This window comes from Phalangium opilio, unplaced genomic scaffold (assembly GCF_054372755.1).
Source record: "Phalangium opilio isolate 3A_F unplaced genomic scaffold, DU_Popi_V2 ptg000002l_1, whole genome shotgun sequence".
Lineage (NCBI taxonomy): Eukaryota > Metazoa > Arthropoda > Arachnida > Opiliones > Phalangiidae > Phalangium > Phalangium opilio.
In genome coordinates, this window is record NW_028324144.1 from 1,632,924 (window position 1) to 1,653,794 (window position 20,871).

Sequence of the window (20,871 nt, forward strand, 5' to 3'; positions counted from 1 at the left end):
CTGGCCCATTTTTAGCATTGCCGGAAGCAATCGTGGTTTTATCCCTGACTTTTTAGGGAGAAACTTAAAATCCCTGACTTTTTCCCTCTTTTCCCAAATCGCAAGCTTCCCTACGAACCCTGTGACAACGCTGTTTCTTCGTCATAGACATTGTATGTGTGAACTTTGACCTCAGATATACATTTTTATAATCAAACTTTGTCATGACGCAAACCTTTAAAATATTTTAAAAAAATAATTATTCAAATCGGTCAAGTCATAGCTAAGATAAAGAGAGAGCCTTTGTAGCAACAGTATCTTGACCTTTGACCCCGAACCTAACGTAAAAAAAATTCTATAACGTTATCCGTGTAGTCCGTTATATTGCATTGAAAGTGTCGAATATTTCATTTCACATTACCTTTATTAACATTTTTTTTAAAGTTAACGAAAATATTTCGTTCTCGTTATCGGGCGGTATACTTTTAATTAAATAATAACTGTACAATATTATAAAGGTCACTAAACTGTTTAGCCTCTTAATTGTAATTATATTGTAATTACAATCTTAATTAAACTATCGGGAATTTTCTGAACATTCATTTCGCGGCGACAATCAAATTACTCGTATATGTCAATCGAGGAACTACATTTTATTTTTTCTTTTAATTAGCAAATCTGGTACGTCGACTTTTTTAACCCTAATTACCATCGTGTCTTGTCATTCCGTAATTAAAAAAATATTCTAATTAATGCCCAATTAACATTTCTTCCTTCAGATATTTAAACCTTAACAATTTTCAATACGGAACTAAATTTTGACATTATCTTTGGAACTCGTTTGAACTCGCGTATTCTGTAAAGATGTAGAAGCGCGACACATATTCGCCTTTTGCCGAGTGTAGAATATGTTCCCGGTGTTGCTCGTGGTATGACGAACTAGAATTATTTATTTTAGTGTGCAGTCTAAAGGGGCTAAACAAATTAAGGGTAATTTGTTATTAGAGCATGTGTCTCGGGTTTGGAACTGAATTGAACGGAACTGCAAGCCTTTCAGTCTGTTGTTGATGATAGTGGTTGAATTGTATGCCCTAACATTTTTTGTTTGGTTGAATTTCTTGAATAAGAAAAATTGTTCTTTTGGCAAAACCCCTATGATTATTAGAAACCGCTGGTAAACACTGTTATAAAATGTTCACTCTTTCCAAAACTCGCCGAGCCGACAAGTGAACGAAAATTGGGTAGCGCGTGTCTTGAGTTTTACCAGAATAAGTAGGTGTTGGTTAAGAACTGAAAGATTTTAAATTTTATATTTATTTTTTTATTTAAACTTGAATTTCTTTCTAAGTTTCTTTATTTGTAGTTTACAGACTACTATGGAGGATTCATACCATTTACGCAAGGATACCAGGCTTCAGGTGTTACACAAAGTTAGGGCTCCTTGTGTAAATCGTATGAATGCTCCATAGTAGTCTAAAAACTATGTATAAAACGTTTTGAGTTCAGACTCGGATAAATTGTAGATAATTGAAATGCTGTTTTAATTATCTATTATTTAACACAGTGCTGTCAGACCCTCTGCCAGTCAAGTAGGTCAAGTACCAAGTGAAACTGAACTGCGAGCCTTTTTCTCTGCAATCTTTTGATTCAGTAACGGCCTGGCAACACTGGGCGAACGACAAAAAAGCTTAGGTTTTTTAGTGGAAACCGAGGGGCTAATTGGAGTCTATGAGATTTCCTGTACACCGATTACGTGTAATCATTTTAGCACTGTCAAGGGCAGGTCTTTTAAAGATAACGCGTAATCACTTTATAGTACAGACAAAGATACAACAGTGTACACTGAGTAGTGACCAGCCCCTCGGTGGAAAATATGTTCAGGATATTTATTTTTTTTTCTCTCAATATAACAAACCCATAAAAAGTAATGTTCACTTTAAACTTTAGACATCTCAATAGCGCATAATGTAGAATTCAGAAGAAATGTCGGTCAAATATGTGATTTAAATAATAATATGAAAAAGAATGTTGTCAATTTCTTACGATCTGAAATACACACAAAAAATAATCGGGTTGAAAAAGAAATGAAATAAAAAGGAATAAAAAATAAAATAATCATAATAAACGGTACGCTTTTGTGTATGTACATAGAAGGCTAAGCCTTTGAAAAAGAAAAACGATTCAAGAAACGTGTTTTCTCCCTCACTATCTTAGTACGATCCCCACCATAGCTTTTCTATCTGACAGTCATCTTCTTAAGGTATTTTTTTATTTTAAGCTAACTTTAAAACAACGGAATTAATACAACAGTGTATATAGATCAAACTCCCATCCCATATGAGTGAGGAATAGTCAAAGTAGGTCAAAATAGTTCTAACAAAAGATAGTAGGAACTCATTAAAGTATGCATGCTGTTCTTAAATCGAGGGGTTAATCACTCCAAAAACCTAATTAAACGTTCTCCTTGCTTCTTGATTTATAATCTTGCTTTATCTCCAGTCCAAAAGACGTAGCCTGTCCGGAGTTAATCCCCGCCGCCTCTAAATTGCAACCAGCATCATCTCATTGGTTCTTGAAAACTCACGTTAGCGCGGCGACGCGAATGACGAAAATTACTTGTATTTTCCGACTGAGGAGAGGCCGCGAAATGGCCCGGCCTCCTTTTACGTCCCCCCTTTTATTTTGAAAGGGGGACTGGGACTATGGCGCGCGAATACTTAGGCATCTTATACCTTACCTTCTCCCTAATAAATTAGATATCACTTCTTGACTGTATATTACAGATCTGAGTTTTATACTATTTGAGTGGCTTGGAAGTATTCAAACCACTCAAGCTTCTAAGCGGCTGCAATACTATTAAAGAAATAGGCGAAAACCGAAAGGATCACGCACGGACTCTAGTTCTAACGCTTTTTCTAGTCGAAGTCACGTATAGGGGCGTGAGGGGCCCCAAACGGTATAATATTGAAGAACAACCTGGGCTTAGACCTGGGATATATTGTTATGGTTAGCGATACTACACCCTCTATTCGTTTTGTGGCGTGCCGTTTCGCGTTAAGCCTAAATTAGGCCTAACACGCAACTACCCTCTCTCCCTCCCCCTTATCCATTATGAGTCCATTTTTCAGTGCTTGGTAAAAATCGAAATATGGAATCATAGAAAATGGCGCTGGAATAGAAAATAATAAATATTATTTTCGATCAAAGTGTTTCTACCTTGATTCTCATAGACCATTCTATTAATTGTAACAGAGAAGCAAACACCACGGTAGGGAAGTCACCTTCCCCCTTTCGCCAACCGCTAGAAGGAACTGGTGCGAGTCTGCTAGTATCCCTCCGCGTGTAGTGAACTCGGGCTCCGTCAGGCGCCAGGGAAATAACCTAAGATGGCCGCCTCTCATCTGTGCTTTGGTTTCTCCGCTAGTAATTTATGGACTGGTCTATTCTAAATGCAAAACAACTAATTCAAACACTGGCGGAAATGAAACGAGAACTAATTTTCTTGAATTTTCTATTCCTTTTCTATTTTCTGTGGTGGAACAAACCGCGCCAAAAACGATTTGGAATTCCTTAACGATTGAGTGTATTTGTTATGGAAATTGGTTATTTCTTTAAACACGTGTTGTTTATTATTGAAATTTTCCCGCCAAAACTATAACTGAAAGGAACACCCTTCTTCCGTTCAAATATTGCGCGGCATTATTTCAAAACACGAGGGGATAATCACTCCGATTAAGGTAGAGTTAGGTGTAATACCTCTCAAGGGTAGGACTTGCAAAGATTAAGCTGAGTGAATGACCCCTCGAGGTGAAGTTACTAAATCCATGTTAATGCGTTTCACACGCTATACATCCCAATTTTTAATTGAAAATGAATTTTTTAATGAAGAATAATTAAGAGAACAATTTAAATTTAAACGAAATAAATTATCCGTACACAACAATTTAGGTTAGTTTCGAAATCACAGCGTTTTGCGTTTGCACGTTTTTAACTTCTAGACAATTTTTTGTCAAAGAGAAAAACATGAAATTAGTGTTTTAACGGGAGTATAAACATGGATCTTGCAAACCCTATAGAGGATGGGAAACCGCGATAGCAAGGGCTATTTCGTTGCTAGTATATCAAGGTTGTAGCTAATTAAAAACTTCACAACTTGGGGAATTAAATTTCTTTCTTAGCCTAAAAGGGTCCTGTTTTCAATTAAAAAAAACCCCTTATTTATACTCCCTTTAAAAAGAGCGAGAAAAAATAGATCTTTAAACCATAAATATAAATATAGTCTATTTTTTGTGTAACATTTCTTTTGCCTTTTAAACTTATAATTAAAAAAGATGCAAAGAAAGAAAGAGAAAAAACCTATAGACAGAAAAATAATTGTTTGTCTTCATAGTTTTTTGGTGGATAATTTTGAAACTCGCTATGATTGGACCACTCCCTCCATAAGTTTTCTAGACGCGAAATTTAATAACAATTTTTTTTAAGTCGCCATTTTTTTGGTGGTGCGGATCGCGGCGTACTTAAGGACTAAAAATAGGCGTGGATAACTCGAGTCCATTCTTTCACGAAAAGATGGAACGCTTTTTTTAATTCTCCCGTTTCCTTAATAAGCATAGTTTAACCATTAAGTAAAAGGTTTTGACTAAAGGGAAGTTGACACGACGAAGGATTTGACCTTGAGAGTTAGGTACAGTACATCGACTTCTAGTTGTAGCCAACCTTTAAAAGTATCTCAAGTATAATTGGTATGTTTGAAATTAACGCTGTCTTTTGCTATTTTGTTTAATTACTCGAGGCGTGATTGTTGTAACCCCAATTCTTGGGTATCATTGGAAAGGGATATGACATTCAGACTTATAACACTCCAAAACAGAGACGGCATGTGGTTTAATTTTAATTGGTATGTGGAGAGTTAACGCTATCTTTCGTTAATTTATTTAATTACTCGAGCCGTGATTGTTTTAACCACAAGTGTTAGGTACTGTTGAAAAGAGAAGACCTAGGGCTATAACATACCCAAAGGATTTAACCGTATCTCTAATAAAACCAGACTTATGACACTTGAAACATATTTGTATATTTGCATATTTCCCTATGCGCCACGTATTTGTTATACAAGGTCGTTCGTCAGTCGTTAGCTGTAGGTAAGGTTATCTTCCCTTTAGATATATCTATTTCGGGGCGCGTTCATCACCAGGCAGCGCAAGAGGGGCAGCTGTGTTAAGCCTTGGACCATCAGAAAATATACTATACTTAGGCGCCTGTAATAATAATGAAGAGTGAAAATTCGTAATGCACATCGCATCGCGTCCATGCATCGTTTCTAATCCCCATCCCGTCCTTCGAGACGCTAAGGCTAGGGCTAGCTGATTACCCATGATCACTTAAAACATAAATAACATAATACAACTATAAGTAAGAAACGAAATTTTGTTGCCAATGAAAACTAGTTCAAGAGTAGAAGTAAATCAATCAACCAATGAAGATTGAGCTGTAGATACAATAGGTATAAACACTGGCCAAGGAGTAATAATATTGATGGTTAAATTGGGCGGCCATGTTTGGTACCGTTTTCGTTCTATGGGCAAATAACATGGGTGACGTCACACAAAGGCTTTATGGACGTGTTTAATGGCGGGTTTAAAATTTTACGATTGGAATAAGACTCGCTCTTTAATGAAGAACAAGTGACCAACCGTTATGTTTCTTCTTCACGCTTGAATCCTTGCGTGTTTTACTGTTTTTGTTAAACCAATTTTAAAAAGATAAATATTTTCCCATGTTTAACCTCACGCATGCGACATTTTTAATCATGGTTTATTTGTTTTTATTTCAAAATATTTAATTTTATTTTATTTACCCTATTTCCCACACACACAAAAAAGTAATCACGAAATTCCAATAACTCAATTGAAGTTACGAGAGTTCTGAAAGTTTTTCACCATTTCGATTTGAACCCTCGCGACCCTTCAGTGAGCGAGAGTAAATGATTTTCCTCTTTGTAGCTAGAATTTTTTACGAGATCGAACCAGCTCGGACTCGTGTGGAGTGAGCCGAGGTCAAGCCGACCAATAGCGTTTCTTTGCTTTCTCTCGGCCATATATATAACGATTACTTAACATTTAAACTAGCAGTTTTAACTGAACAACTACATTCCTAAACACGGGATAATATTTCGATTCTTTCTCAAGTCCTAAGTAGGTAGTAGGTAGCAATTTTTCTCAAACACACATACATGCTGAGCGAGCCAGCACGGCTCGAGTCGAGTCCGAGCCGCCAGTTTTTTAGCTCGAGTCGAGTCCGAGCCGCCAGTTTTTTAGCTCGAGTCGAGTCCGAGCCGCCAGTTTTTTAGCTCGAGCCGAGCCGAGCTTTTAAAAAACTCGCTCAGCTCGAGCTCGTCTCGTGAACAGTCCTTTTAATAGACCCCAAAAAGGTAGTGCTGAGCAAAATGGAATTTCTCGGAAATAATCGGTATTTTAAATACAGGTATACCTAGAATTTGCATTTATAAATAGTGAATTTTATTACTTATTCTGGCGTCAATTGTTGTTATAGGTACGCTAATATGACGGTAATTAACTACGCTTTACCAAAAGTGGGTTTATAAACATAAGTTCGATTTGTTCAAGCGAGACTCGTTGTTAATAATTTCTTGTCAGGCGTTGGAAGCGATAGAAAGCCTATACCTCCGATGTAAAATCATGAAGGAATATTTAAAACGAACCCTGAACCTGAAGTAAATTTCATAATTTTGGAACTCTATATTAGACCAATATTACTTTGGGGTTAGCGAGAAAGAATCGCCTTAAATGGGTCTGCGAAAAATGGAAAACTCGGATCATAAGCTGATGAGATATGTTCCATAAGTTTGTCACTGGTTACTGAATTGACGTAGGTCATAGATTCAGGGTAAAGCGAGGGAGGCCTGGTGAGTGGGGCGCTGTCAAAGGCTTAGTAATGCAGACTAAATAGGAGCTAGATGGACTGCAAAATTAACCACTGAGTGTAGCCAATCAATACTCGCTTGTCGTTGTCGAACCAACTCGAGCTCTAAGTCTCTAGCATTACGAAGTATAGGAAGTCTAATACTTATGGAACATATCATATGAACTTATGCTCGATCTTAACCATCTCACAGAAACGAATATCAGCCAACTTACGAACACTTACAAAATTATGTTAATGTCGTATTATAATAATTTCAATTCATCCGCAATTACTTTTAGGATGGTTTGGAAACCAGTTCTCACTTCCCAGTATATTACGTTGTATTCTGAACCTAATTTTTTTAATGTAAGTGATTTTAGGACTAATATTGAAAGGCTTTAAATACCGAATAACTTATTTAATCCCCTTACGCGGACATGGTTTTAGGAATCTCATATCTTCACGTTAGACATGCCACGCTCGTATTTCCATACTCGATTAGAATATTTCACTCCGGCTTCTCCCGATGGAACGCTCAGAACGAATATCCTTTCGGCGCCCCCTAAGAGAGTCGTGTCCACCTCATTGTCCTTCTTAAATATGGACACTCCAGTAAATTTTTCTCAATATACCAACAACTCGCTACCTAATTTATTGAACTTCATTCTTGATTGAAAAAATTAGGTGCTAATTTTAATGGGGTTAACCTTGGTCCTTCTGTCACTTTTGCTCGTCGTTCACTCCATCGTAACCAACAAGTACAAATCGGTGCCCACTAGGGAGGCTGCTAAGAAAATGGCCCGAGAAACCCTGGAAAATGTCTGGGACAACGCGTCACTCTTGTGCGCCGAACGTAAGCGCTCGCCAACATTTAATAACAATTCACCCTCGACCCCTGCCAGTTTTGTATAAGGGATGCAATGACCAAAGATTATTTTCCCCATAACGAAAGTTGGATAGCGCTTTAATCAAACATAAACACGTTCCATGTAGCTATTCCCTCCATTTTGCCCCACATTACTCGTCGTCTGCTGGCTGCGTCGTGGATGATCTGTGCCACTTTCATTCTGTTCTTCTTGGGTTGTTTCTTGCGGACGGAGTTCACGATGGAAAGCTACAATACCATCGACACCCTCTCGGACTTGATCAAATCGGGAATTCCACCCGTAATGAGTGAGGAAACGTACAAACACCTCCAACTTTTGGTGAATAACCTGCTAAATACGTGTTAAGTTTGTCTATTTTTCTGATGTACGTCTTTGGTGCGTATCTACGCTACAGTTAGCGCGGGACCCTGTTGTTACGCAATGGCTAGACGCAATCGACGAGAAGAAACTTCTGGACGATTTGGGAGAACTTGCTGGAGATAGTTTAAGTCCCGTTACATCCGGGAAGAAAGCCGCCATCTTAACGTTTGAATATCTGAATTTTTTCATGGAAATGTTCAAAGGACTTTACGAGAGGAAAAAAGGATTTTACTTTTCGCGAGAAGACGTCGCCTTCGACTACGTCCACACCATGTTCAACACCTCTTGGTTGAGAAACAATCCGCACCTGGGCGAGTCCCTCCAATTGAGGTCGGTAAGAGTTTCGTAGTAAATGAGTAGCGGGTTTGACGAATGTTCTACCGCAGCATTGCACCGTTGTTAGAAACGCAAGTTTTCAAGTATCTGGATTTCAAATCCCAATACACGATTGAACGGATCACTTGGAAGAAACCCTCGAAAAGCACGGTTGCCTTGGACTTGAGTAGCGTCAGCGTTCCTTTCTACTTTCTACTCATGCTGTTGTCTGCGACAGTAGCCGTTCTCATAACCGAAATAATCTTCAACTAATTCCCTTGAAATATGGACGTTAAATTCGTCAGAAGACGAAATTGAAGTTTCTCTAAAATACACTTCGAATCACTCAGAGGGTAATTACGCACTTAATATTATATCAATTAAAACTGGCGGGGTTTACTTGTAACAGTTTGACGTCATCTTTATGACAATTTCGACTCGTCAACACGGTAAAATTTCTAGCAAATTATACAAAGGTACAAATAAAGCTTTGCTATTTCAAAACCAAAATGTTGTCATCGATTTTTTAAACGACTCAAGTTAAGTGTACCTTCGAAGCTTATGAGAAGTTTTCTTCACTTTACAGGAGCCAAGTAAGTTACGGATATTAAATTTGCTCTCAAAAGTAGGAAGATTATTAGGTTGAAAAGCGGTAAATAAACGCCACCGTATTAATTTTCCACTAACTCCATTACGAGAACTAATTTTATATTAAAAGTCGACCAAAAGTATAATGGTTTGTAGCACGAGAGTTCTTAGAATTAGAATCCAATCTTGGAAAGGGAAAATATTCCCTTAAACAACCAGTTTCTTTCCATGGTCAAAGTTAACATTTTCAAGTCTTTTAATTAAGTCTCCTATACAAAATGCGTAGTTGGGGGGGAGGAAAACAGAGATGGAAGGCATTTTCCCCTCCTTTGTTTCCGGGTGCGCACTTGGAGAAACGTCATTTTTAAAATCACCTATTAAGTATTGACCAGATTCTTTTGGTTTAAATTGCGTCGTACGTGGTCGTGGTAACGCAAAGTAACCAAGAGCGGGACTAATCTAGTCACCAGGTAAATTAACAGCGTTAAATTAAACGTCACCTATTATATGGCCATTGTACGCCTCTACCGCAATAACCCAACCAATCAGAGTTGGTTCATTTAATGAAACGCATTGTGAGCCTCCCTATAGCTTAATGCAACCCCAATGATAGAAATAATCAAGTAGAAAACACGCTCTTGTTCATGGGAATTTTTGTTAATGTTGTTTAGATTTATTACATGAACATAGGAAATGATATTCATGGAACTCGGCGGTGTTATTGGAGAGGGGCATTCTAGAATCTAGAAGTTACTCATTCCCTATTTTGAAAGGCCAGTACAAAATTTTGATACATTTTGGTTCAATATTTATCGCTTACTAATTTGGGAGACTTCGAAGCACGGGACTTGTTATTCTCACGTGGACTTTACGAGTGAATTCAGTTACTTTTCAGCATTGTTCGCTGGCAATTAATAGACCATTTCGATATAAATAAGAGGGAAAGGCACGCGGCTAAAATTTTGCCTTCCATCTCGTTTTTTGGCGCCTGCGCAGTAGCCATTTTGTATCACGTGAGTGGAGACGTCCCGATACAATATTATGAAACCAGCTTTGACCTTTTTTGTGCTTTTGGGAAGGGTGGGTCAGCCCTGGTCGCTGGTCTTAGTACGAGTACAGTGGTATACACGAACCACACTTGACATCGCGCCTGCGCGGTAAAGCTGGGGAGTTCTTATCGTACATGACCCGCGAACAAAGAGAAAAAAAACGCCCTTTTCTTGAGTCATCCTCTCCTAAGGTCTAATAAGTCCATCCTGACTTCAAATTGTAAACGCTAGGATTTTCGTCGGACTCCAATCTCCAAAATGGTGCTGAATATAACTGAATTTCTGGGAAATGACCGATATTTCAAATACAGGTGGAATTTGCATTTTCAAATCGTAATTTAGTTAAGGTCGATTCTACAATTACTATTTATTATTGTAGGTACGCCAATGCAACTCCAGTAAACGTCATGACAATAGCGGTGAGTTTATCAACCGTCGATGGCCTTGTTGAAGCCATATTTAAATCTCCTTTCTCGGTGACAATTACTCTTTCATTTCTTGACAGGAATTTTGGGATTCCGAAAAAGATAGAGCAGAGTGTATGTTCATGGCGGAATATTTAGAACGATTCTTCAACATGAAGTAAATTTCATTGTTCAACTAATAATTGGGACGAGTGAGAAAGAATTAACTTGGCTCGTTCGACAAAAATCGATATCTAATAGAATAAATTTTAATCAAAATTAATTAGCAATTAGTTACGTCATTTTAATCATACAGATATTTCTGTATCATTCTCTTTAACTCGATTAACTGTTAACGGAGATGAGTAATCGAATTTTTCTTTTAATGGTATTAGAACTAGAGTCAAAAAAACAACTATTCGCGCACACACATTCACGCTAAATATTGATTTAATTTCGAAGATTTCAAAAACGAATATCAACCAGCTTAAGGACTGTAAAATCTCATTGAACACAATTATCTTTCCCTATGACTTTTAGGGTGAATTTCAGAGATAATTTAGTTAAGTACAGTGACTTTGAAGAACACATCTACGATAAACCGTATTTCTTTCACGTAAGTGATTTTAAAATTTAATGAACTTCTGAAGTACAACAACCCTTACATTGGATTTAGAAAGCGCACGTTATCATGTATGACATGAAAGGTTCATTTTTCAAAAGTCGACTCGACCATTTCACCCCGTCTCCACCCTTTCGCTTTCTCAAAACAATTATCGTGTCCCAACCCCAAGTGACAGCCACATCCACTTCCTGGTCCTTCTTAAATATGGACACCGAAGTAAACTGCGCTTACCAATAAGCTAACCTCGTGTCACTGAACCATAGTCTGCGTTCAATTAGGTCCAGATTTTGATGGTGTTAATCTTGGTTCTGCTATCGCTTTTGCTCGTCGTTCACTCCATCGTAACCAACAAGTACAAATTGTTGCCCGCCAGGAAGGCTGTCAAGAAAATGGCCCGAGAAACCCTGAAAAATGTCTGGGAGAACGCGTCGCTCTTGTGCTCCGAACGTAAGCCATTAAGTGAAAAGAATTCACCCTTCCGCGAGCCAGTTTCGTACGGGGATTGTGTTTCCCTCCATTACGAAAGATGGCCGGCGCTTTAATCAGACATTCCGGCTAAAGGCGTAACTTTCTTCCGTAGCGATTCCCTCCGTTTTTCCGCACATTACTTGTCGTCTGCTGGCCGCGTCGTGGATGATCTGCGCCACTTTCGTTCTCTTTTTCTTGGGTTGTTTCATGCGGACGGAGTTCACGACTGAAAGCTACAATCGCGTCGATTCTCTCTCGGACTTGATCAAATCGGGAATTCCCCCCGTAATGTTTGAAGATGACATGGAAAATTTGGTAAATATCTAGCCTTCTCGGAGTCAAGTTCTCCATTGTTCTGACGTCACTGTCGCGTATCTATAGGCAAAACACGACCCAGTTGTAAAGCAATGGTTCGACGCACTCGATCGAGAGAAATCGTTTATCAGCAATGAATCGGAGTTTGAGTCGATTAATGTCTACCTTCCTGTTATTTCTGGAAAGAAAGCCATCATCCTGCAGGAGAATCTTCTGTCGATAATGATGGGATCTACGGAAATAACCAAATTCTTTAAGGACAATGGAGGCGTTCATTTTTCGCGAAACAGTGTTACTCAGGAATACTTGCACTTCGTTTTCAACACCTCTTGGATGAGAAAAAGTCCGCAAATCGAAAAAAACGTCCAACTGAGGTCAGTACATACCAATTGTATCTAAGAAATGATTAACCGTCTTGACGAATGTTCTATCGCAGCGTGGCACCCTTTTTCGAAATGCAAATATTCAAATATTACGACTTTGAATTCAATTACGAAATTGAACGGATCACTTGGAGGAAACCCTCGAAAGACGCGGTTGCCTTGGACTTGAGTAGCGTCAGCGTTCCTTTCTTCTTTCTTCTCATGCTGTTGTCAGCGACAGTAGCCGTTGTCACCACTGAAATAATCTACAATTAATTAAAAATGTACTCTTTAACTTATAGTGGGTAATTACCATATTAATTAAAACTGGCAAATGAGATATCTAGTCACGTGAGGTTTACGTTTCATCATATGTTCATAAGATAAGTTGGCCATAAGTCTGTCACTGGTTACTGAGAGCTTGTCACGAAGTGAGTGACGTAGGTCATAGATTCAGGGTAAAGCGACGCCTTGTGAGGCGCTGTCAAAGGCTTAGTAATTCAGACTAAATAGGAAGATGGAAGTCCTGCACCGAGTGTAGTCTGCAATTGTCGTTTTAGAACTAGCTCGAGCTGTAAGTCTCTAGCATTACGAAGTATAGTGTAATACTTATGGAATATATCTTATAAACTTATGGTTGTAAACTTGTAACAGGTTGACGTCATCTTCAATGACAGTTTCGACTCGTATACACGGTAAAAGCAAAGTTATAGTTAACCGGTTGAAACTTAAAAAATAACGCGAACAGAATTTAAATTTATAGCAAATTATACATAGATACAAATAAAACTTTGCTTTTTCAAAGCCAAAATGTTGTTATCGATTTCAAAAAAGACTCAATTAAAGCAGGTAGTAGGCCTACGTGTACCTTGGAAGCTCGTAAGTTATGGATATAAAATTTGTTTTCGAAAGTAGAAAGATTTTTAGGTTGAAAAGTGGTAAATAAAAGCTACCCGTATTAATTTTCCACTACCTATATTACGAGAAAACAACCGCCTTATTTTTATATTAAAAGTCGACCAAAAGTATAATGGTTTGTAACACGACATTCCTTATAATTTGAATCCAATCTTGGAAATGGAAAATTATGCCCGTAAACAGCCCCTCGCGTTCAATGATTGTGCACTAGCTTAAACCCGGGCCCTTAACTTTTATTCTAGACGCTTACATAAAGGGGGGTGAAATGGACACTCATTTGAATTTTCTTTTCATCCTACCTTTAGACAAACATTTTAGACTCAAAAAGTATTGACTGTTTACTAGTTAGTACACTGAAAGGGTATTTAAAAGGGGAACAATGTTTATTATTCATGATTGAGTTTAGAAAGTCCGAGTGTTTAACGTCTGAGAATTGTTTTTGTATTTATACTTTTGTATATATACTTAGGCGCCTGTAATAATGAAGAGCGCAAATTCGTAATGCACATCGCGTCCATGCATCGTTCCTATACTAATCCCATCCCGTCCTTGTCCTTCGAGACGCTGCGCTAAGGCTAGCTGATTACCCATGATCACTTAAAACATAAATAACATAATATAACTATAAGTAAGAAACGAAATTTTGTTGTCAATGAAAACTAGTTCAAGGGTAGAAGCAAATGTGGATGAGAGGGAAAGTATGACAATGGCCATAGAGCATGTGTTAAAAAACGCGGACATCAAAGTTTCGCCAATAACTATTTAACCTACAAGTGACTGATGGACTTGCAAACTCGCGACTGAAAGTAGTTCAGACAATTATGCTCCTTGGTTTAACCATAGCCCACTTGATCACGCGCATCACGACGCAAGCTGCTCGCGCTATAGCTAAATTACCGAGATTTGTTTTAAACGTATCTAGTTTTATGTGCTCTTCTATTGCTTCGATAACCTTACTTAAATCCATATTATACCTTCAAATACCTTTTAAAACATTACCAGCTACTCTGTCCTGACTACAAACACAAATCGAGTAAGTTCTAGCATACACAATAGCAGACGACGGTAACCGCGTAACCGCGAATTAACACAAGACCTATTTTAAGGGAGTGAACAGGCCCAGTATAGCTACGCCAATAAAACGGTCAACTACGGCGAAATTCTGATGACTCGCGACTTTTGGCCATTTTCATACTTTTCCTCTCATCCACTTTTGGTAGAAGTAAATGAATCAATCAATGGAGGGCGAGCTGCAGAGCCAATAGATATAAATAAACACCCTCTAATCGAGCAATAAAATTAATGGTTAAATTATAGTTGCGCCCAACCCCAACTTGTCTTACCCAGTTCCGGATTATGCACAAGTCATTGTATGCACGTGTCTAGTGGGCCCCCTTAAGATCTGGCCTGTCATATCGCATTGGGCCCCCGAGGGTGTTGATCAGGCACTAGTCTTACTCGTTAACCCGTTTTCACGAATGCAAATTTCAAAATCCGCGGTCTTTGTCGTGAAAACAAAAATTCCTTAAAGGGCGAGTCTCATTTTAAAATACATTACTTAGATCCAATTTAATGAGGTTTTCTCTATAAAATGAGATAAGTTTCGTTAAATAAGAAGGTAATAGAGCTATCTCAGTTGTGACGTCAGTGGGTGGCCATGTTTGGTTCCGCTTTGGTTCTAAGGGCAAATAGCATGGGTGACGTCACACTAAGGTATAAAATTTAACGATTTAATGAATAACAAATGACCAACCGTTATGTTTGTTCTTCACGATTAACTCGCCCGTTTTACTGTTTTGGTTATTCCAATTTTAAAAAGATAAATATTTTCCCTTGCGCGTCTGACATTTTTAATCGTGGTTTATTTGTTTCTATTTCAAAATATTTAATTTAATTTTATTTTATTTACTCGATAGCTGCCCACAAAAGCAATCATGAATTCCAATAACTCAATAAAAGCTATAAGAGTTCTCGAAATTTTTCATCATTTCGATTTGAACCCTCGCGACCGTTCAGTGAGCGAGAGTAAATGATTTTCCTCATTTAAACACATATACATGTTGACCGTCATTTTTAAAATCGCCTATTAAGTATTGACCAGACTCTTTTGGTTTACTGAGTCGTACGCGGTAACGCAAAGTAACCAGGAGCGGGACTAATCAAGTTATCAGGTAAATTAAAAGCGTTAAATTAAACGTCACCTATTACATGGCCATTGTACGCCTCTACCGTAATAACCAAACCAATCAGAGTTGGTTCATTTAATGAAACGCATTGTGAGCGATTATTTACATTTCAATGTAAATAAGAGGGAAAGGCACGCGGCTAAAACTTTGCCTTCCATTCCGCTTTTTAGCTCCTGCGATGTAGCCATTTTGTATCATGTGAGTGCGCGGAGACGGATGGCAATGTATCAACCCCCTTGTACGTCCCGATACAATATTATGAGACCAGCTTTGACCTTTTTTGTGGTTTGGGAAGGGCGGGTCAGTCCTGGTCGCTGGTCTTAGTACGAGTACAGTGGTATACACGAACCACACAAGGCATCGCGCCTGCGCGGTAAAGCTGGGGAGTTCTTATCGTACATGACCCGCGAACAAAGAGAAAAAAACTACCTTGTCTTGAGTCATCCTCTCCTAGGGTCTAATAAGTCCATCCTGACTTCAAACGCTAGGATTTACGTCGGACAACAATCTCCAAAATGGCGCTGAACAAAACTGAATTTCTGGGAAATGACCGATATTTCAAATACAGGTGGAATTTGCATTTTCAAATCGTAATTTAGTTAATGTCGATTCTACGATAATTGTTTATTATTGTAGGTACGCCAATGCAACTCCCGTAAACATCATGACAATACGGGTGAGTTTATCAACAGCCGGTGGCGTTAATAAATAGATTCTCTCGGTGATAGTTACTCTTTCATTCCGTGTCAGTTACGTTGGCTTGATGAAACAGATACAAACTGGTACACGTTCATGGCGGAATATTTTCAACGATTCTTCAACATGAAGTAAATGTCATTATTCAACTAATAATTGGGACGAACGAGAAAGAATTAACTTGGCTCGTTCGATCAAAATCGGAATATAGTCGAATAAATTTGAATCAAAACGAAATAGTGATTAGTTACGTCATTTTAATCATACAGATATTTCTGTAAGATTCTCTTTTAGTCGATTAACCGTTTACGGAGATGAGTAATCGATTTTTATTTCAACGGTATTCGAACCAGAGTCAGAAAACGATTACTATTCGCGCACCTTGATTCAATTTCGAATTTCTCAGAAATGAGTTTCAACCAGCTTAAGGACTATCAAAATTACGATAAAATCTTATTGAACACAATTATTTTTCCCCATGACCTTTAGGGTCAATTTCAGAGAGCATCGAGTTAGGTACAGAGATTTTGAAAAACCCTTCTACTCAAATAAACCTTCTCATTTTTTTCACGTAAGTGATTTTAAACTTTAATCAAGTTCCGAACTTATAAATAAATAACCCTTACATTGGATTTAGAAAGCGCACGTAATCATGTTTGAGATGAGTGGCTCATTTTTCGAAGGGCGACTGGACCATTTCACCCCGTCTCCACCCTGTGGCATTATCAAAAGCATTATCTTGTCCCAACCTCAAGTGACAGTCACGTCCACTTCCTGGTCCTTCTTAAATATGGACACCGATGTAAACGACGCTTATTAACAAGCTACGCTCGAGTCATTGAGCTCTGCTATTTGTTCAATTAGGTGGAGATTTTAACGGTGTCAACCTTGGTTCTGCTATCGCTTTTGCTCGTCGTTCACTCCATCGTAACCAACAAGTACAAACTGTTGCCCGCCAGGATGGCTGTCAAGAAAATGGCCCGAGAGACCCTGGAATATGTTTGGGAGAACGCGTCACTCTTGTGCGCCGAAGGTAAGCGATTGAGTGAAAAGAATTCACTCTTCCGAGAGCCAGTTTCGAACGGGGATTGTGTTCGCCTTCATTACGAAGGATGGCCAGCGCTTTAATCAGACATTCGAACTAACGGTTTAACTTCCTTCCCTAGCGATTCCCTCCGTTTTGCCGCACATTACTTGTCGTCTGCTGGCTGCGTCGTGGATGATCTGCGCAACCTTCATTCTCTTTTTCTTGGGTTGTTTCATGCGGACGGAGTTCACGACTGAAAGCTACAATCGCATCGACTCTCTCTCGGACTTGATCAAATCCGGAATTCCACCTGAAATGATGTACGGTAGCGCTGATGTCGCGTATCTGGAACATTTGGTAAATAGCTAGCCCTAGTCGAGTCAAGTTTTCCATTCTTCTGACGTCACTGTGACGTATCTATAGTCAAAACGCGACCCAGTTGTGAAGCAATGGTTTGACGCACTCGATCGAGAGAAAATGTATTTCGGCCCGGAGTCGGATTTAAATTCGATTAATTTCTACACACCTGTTATTTCTGGAAAGAAAGCCATCATCGTGCAAGACTCTCTTCTGTCGTCAATGATGCTCTTTCCAGAATCAACCAAATTCTTGCTGGACAAAGGAGGCCTTCACTTTTCGCGAGACAGTGTTACTCAGGAATACCAACACTTCGTTTTCAACACCTCTTGGATGAGAAAAAGTTCGCAAATCGAAAAAAACGTCCAACTGAGGTCAGTATGAATTTTACCTAAGCTATGTTTAACAGTCTTGACAATCGAATGTTCTATCGCAGCGTGGCACCCTTTTTCGAAATGCAAGTTTTTAAATATCACGGCTTTGAATTCAATTACAAAATGGAACGGATCACTTGGAAGAAACCCTCGAAAGACGCGGTTGCCTTGGACCTGAGTAGCGTCAGCGTTCCTTTCTACTTTCTACTGACGCTGTTGTCAGCGACAGTGGCCGTTGTCACCACCCAAATAATCTTCAACTTATTCGCTTAAACGATAAATATCTAAATGCGTCACAAAACAAAATCGAGTTTCTTAAAAAAAAAATCTGTACACGAACAAAAATCACCGCATTATACGTCACTACAAATCTTTCTTAGGTTATTGAGTGGTACTGAGAGGGGAGGAGCTACGGGAGTGTGACGTCAATATTGGTATAGTCTCAGTTGATGACTTCCAATATGGTCGCCAAAACCGAGGTAAGAGATAGGAGCTAGGGTGTGACGTCACGAGAAAGTTAGTTCGTGGTGGCAGACTATGGGAGGTAATTACGCACTTAACGATATTGATGTAATTAAAAATTTGCACTCCTCTGGTCCAAAGCCAGTTGCTTGGACCAGTTCTTAAATTCAAAAAGTGTTTGTGGTGCTCTGGACCAGTATAAAATTGCAAATCTGTAGGAAAACTAAGGGAGGAGGTTGGTGGATCAGTCCTGAGACGAACTTATTATTTTGGACACTAGGGGGGGGGTGAGTCTCTGGCCCCAAGGACCAGTCTAAAAATATACGTATTATCGAGATTGGTATTTGGTAAGAAGCGTTAGTCGAACGTGGTTTTGGGTATCTGCTACCAATTCAACTAGGTAAGGTTATATTTTACATTGCACCTTAGTTTGTGAGAGAAGCATTCTACGGAGTGTCCGACCTCTTGGTAAACCTTTCGGTAAACTTGAAAGACGAACGACATTGCGAGAATTCTCCCCTTCCCTTTAAAAAATAAAATTCGTTTTTGTTGTTCGGTAAATGTTTCTGTATCGTTGTTCTTTCTTTCTTTCTCCAAAGTCGTAAATAAAATTATACGTCCAAGGCTTAAGTCTGTAGAAAAATTTAACTAATCTCTGTTTTTGTTTGTTTGAAGTATATTTGTTATCTAGTCTGTTAGCCCTCGGGTATTTCTACGGGTTTGTGTTTCGCCTGGAGATGTTTATTGTACAATTGGGTTTAGGCTTAGAGTCAGTTTGAATTATTGGTTTTTTGTACGGGATTAGTTTTTCGTATGCAAATTTTTCGCGGAACCCCCCGTGGACTTGGAATTTGAAGAGAATATGAAAGCTCTATATTCTTAACTTCGTTGTTAATCCACTTCGATCGATTAACACTGATCTTATAAATATTCCCTTTAGAGTGCTAACGAGAGGGGAGGGGCTACGGGGACGTGACGTCAATATTGGTATAGTCTAAATTGTATGGCCTGAGCTGACGACTTGGCCAATATGGCTTCCAAAACCGAGGTAAGAGATAGGAGGAGGGTGTGACGTCAGGAGAGAGTTCGTAGTAGAGTGGTATACTGAGAGGGGAGGAGCTAGGGGGACGTGACGTCAACATTGCTATATTCTAAATTGTGTGGCCTGAGCTGTCGACTTCCAATATGGCTTCCAAAACCGAGGTAAGAGATAGGAGGATGTGACGTCAGGAGAGAGTTATTTCGAAATAATTTATTTTCAAAGTGATAACCGTTTAAAGGTAGGCTCCGGGAAGGGGGGAAGCAAATAATTTATTCCCCTTATATGCTAATTTGGTCGCAAAAATTATTTTTTCTTTGATGGTCCTCTTTAAAATTACAAAGTCCATGGTCCTATATTAATTTATTCTTTAGTCTACGTAGACGTAATGAAACGTTCCATTCTTAGAAACGACGTAAATTCTTATTTAAAACCCACGGTTTTATTGAAAAAATAGTCCATTTCAAAGCTGCAAAGAGGTACAGCTGGTTTTTTTTTGATAGATTACTCTTAAGTTTTGGATAAATTATTCCACCAGATCCCCAAATAAGATTAAAGATTTTCAAGTTAAGAAGAAAAAATAAAAAAAAAGACACCTGAAATTTGATACTATTCATATTTTAATCTAAATTAACCAATTAATAGAAGAAGGTACCTTATAATTAAGTTAATCATTTAATAAACGTAAATGAATTTAAAAAAAGAGCAGCGGATGACGTAGTGGTTTTCATTGGAAAACATTTCTGTATACCTTATTTTTTCTTTTTAATCAAAAATATTTTGATTAATGTGCCTTCAACGCTAAGGCCTTGATAAGACCCCTAAATACTTTGAAAAGAAGATATAAAAAATATTAAATAACAAAATAATCGATTTAGGAACCAAAAAAATAATGATCGCATCTGCCTGGATCCTCCCTTATCTGTAGTATTATTCTACCATAACGTAGGTGGTTTCCTTCGACGTTTAGTTAAGAAAATTGACTTGAGACTTGAGAGAAACGGGGTTTGTAGACGAGACGGTCGGTTTAGATCCTAAGCTATCTAACGATAAAGTTCGGTTTTGTCCAAAGAAGTATTTTGGGCCTCTGGTAGAAGTCAATCCTTAAAAGTAACTGTATTTTTGATTATACGACTTTTTCGGGGATTAAATACATCATCTCATGTACCGGATTTGACCAAATTATACAGGGTGTTTCTGATACGTCTGCATGCATAAATTAAGGGGGATGTTCTTTGGGAAATCGATTCTGTAACTTCAATCTCCATTTTGTTTACCACAAGGGACACTGTTTTCGAGTTATGATTTGATGGGGTGTTTTAGTTGTTAAATAGAAGTTACATTTTCGACTCAAAATCGATTTCACAAAGAACATCAACGCCTTAAATTATGCATGCAGACTTATCAGATATTGATATTTCGTTTCAACTTACTTCAAGCGATGGTCTTCTAAACAACTCGGTTGTATGTATCTTCAGGCCACCTTAAATTTAGTCGAGATGAGAAAAGGGGAGGGGCTTAAAAAATGCGCGCGCG

At 38.5% G+C, this 20,871-nt stretch overlaps 3 protein-coding genes across 3 annotated transcripts; all 3 read left to right on the plus strand.

The window, feature by feature from the left end:
- Positions 1 to 6,309: 6,309 nt before the first annotated feature.
- On the plus strand, positions 6,310 to 8,975 carry LOC149718192 (uncharacterized). Its single transcript, XM_089860934.1, has 9 exons — positions 6,310 to 6,462; positions 6,532 to 6,571; positions 6,636 to 6,712; positions 7,203 to 7,269; positions 7,351 to 7,515; positions 7,588 to 7,756; positions 7,897 to 8,108; positions 8,185 to 8,480; positions 8,537 to 8,975. Exons 1-9 carry the CDS (start codon positions 6,425 to 6,427, stop codon positions 8,736 to 8,738), a joined length of 1,266 nt encoding a protein of 421 aa, XP_089717060.1. The 5' UTR covers positions 6,310 to 6,424; the 3' UTR covers positions 8,739 to 8,975.
- Positions 8,976 to 10,143: 1,168 nt separating this feature from the next.
- LOC149718193 (uncharacterized) lies at positions 10,144 to 13,066 on the plus strand. Its single transcript, XM_089862979.1, has 9 exons — positions 10,144 to 10,413; positions 10,482 to 10,521; positions 10,608 to 10,684; positions 11,047 to 11,122; positions 11,183 to 11,347; positions 11,410 to 11,578; positions 11,712 to 11,914; positions 11,981 to 12,288; positions 12,351 to 13,066. Exons 1-9 carry the CDS (start codon positions 10,361 to 10,363, stop codon positions 12,550 to 12,552), a joined length of 1,293 nt encoding a protein of 430 aa, XP_089719105.1. The 5' UTR covers positions 10,144 to 10,360; the 3' UTR covers positions 12,553 to 13,066.
- A 1,586-nt stretch (positions 13,067 to 14,652) lies between these two features.
- LOC149718194 (uncharacterized) lies at positions 14,653 to 18,944 on the plus strand. Its single transcript, XM_089871347.1, has 9 exons — positions 14,653 to 15,948; positions 16,017 to 16,056; positions 16,131 to 16,207; positions 16,566 to 16,647; positions 16,714 to 16,878; positions 16,941 to 17,109; positions 17,243 to 17,460; positions 17,527 to 17,834; positions 17,897 to 18,944. Exons 1-9 carry the CDS (start codon positions 15,896 to 15,898, stop codon positions 18,105 to 18,107), a joined length of 1,323 nt encoding a protein of 440 aa, XP_089727473.1. The 5' UTR covers positions 14,653 to 15,895; the 3' UTR covers positions 18,108 to 18,944.
- Positions 18,945 to 20,871: the final 1,927 nt, after the last annotated feature.

Excerpts from the sequence above, each read along its gene's own strand:
- LOC149718193 (XM_089862979.1), top strand. The coding sequence starts at position 10,361 with ATGGTGCTGAATATAACTGAATTTCTGGGAAATGACCGATATTTCAAA. Across the intron at positions 10,414-10,481 it reads GACCGATATTTCAAATACAG|GTACGCCAATGCAACTCCAG; the intron begins GTGGAATTTGCA and ends TTATTATTGTAG. Across the intron at positions 11,348-11,409 it reads TCTTAAATATGGACACCGAA|GTCCAGATTTTGATGGTGTT; the intron begins GTAAACTGCGCT and ends GCGTTCAATTAG.
- LOC149718194 (XM_089871347.1), top strand. The coding sequence starts at position 15,896 with ATGGCGCTGAACAAAACTGAATTTCTGGGAAATGACCGATATTTCAAA. Across the intron at positions 17,110-17,242 it reads GTCACTCTTGTGCGCCGAAG|CGATTCCCTCCGTTTTGCCG; the intron begins GTAAGCGATTGA and ends TTCCTTCCCTAG. Across the intron at positions 17,835-17,896 it reads GAAAAAAACGTCCAACTGAG|CGTGGCACCCTTTTTCGAAA; the intron begins GTCAGTATGAAT and ends GTTCTATCGCAG.
- LOC149718192 (XM_089860934.1), top strand. The coding sequence starts at position 6,425 with ATGGAATTTCTCGGAAATAATCGGTATTTTAAATACAG. Across the intron at positions 6,572-6,635 it reads TTAACTACGCTTTACCAAAA|GCGTTGGAAGCGATAGAAAG; the intron begins GTGGGTTTATAA and ends ATTTCTTGTCAG. Across the intron at positions 7,270-7,350 it reads CTGAACCTAATTTTTTTAAT|GAATCTCATATCTTCACGTT; the intron begins GTAAGTGATTTT and ends ACATGGTTTTAG.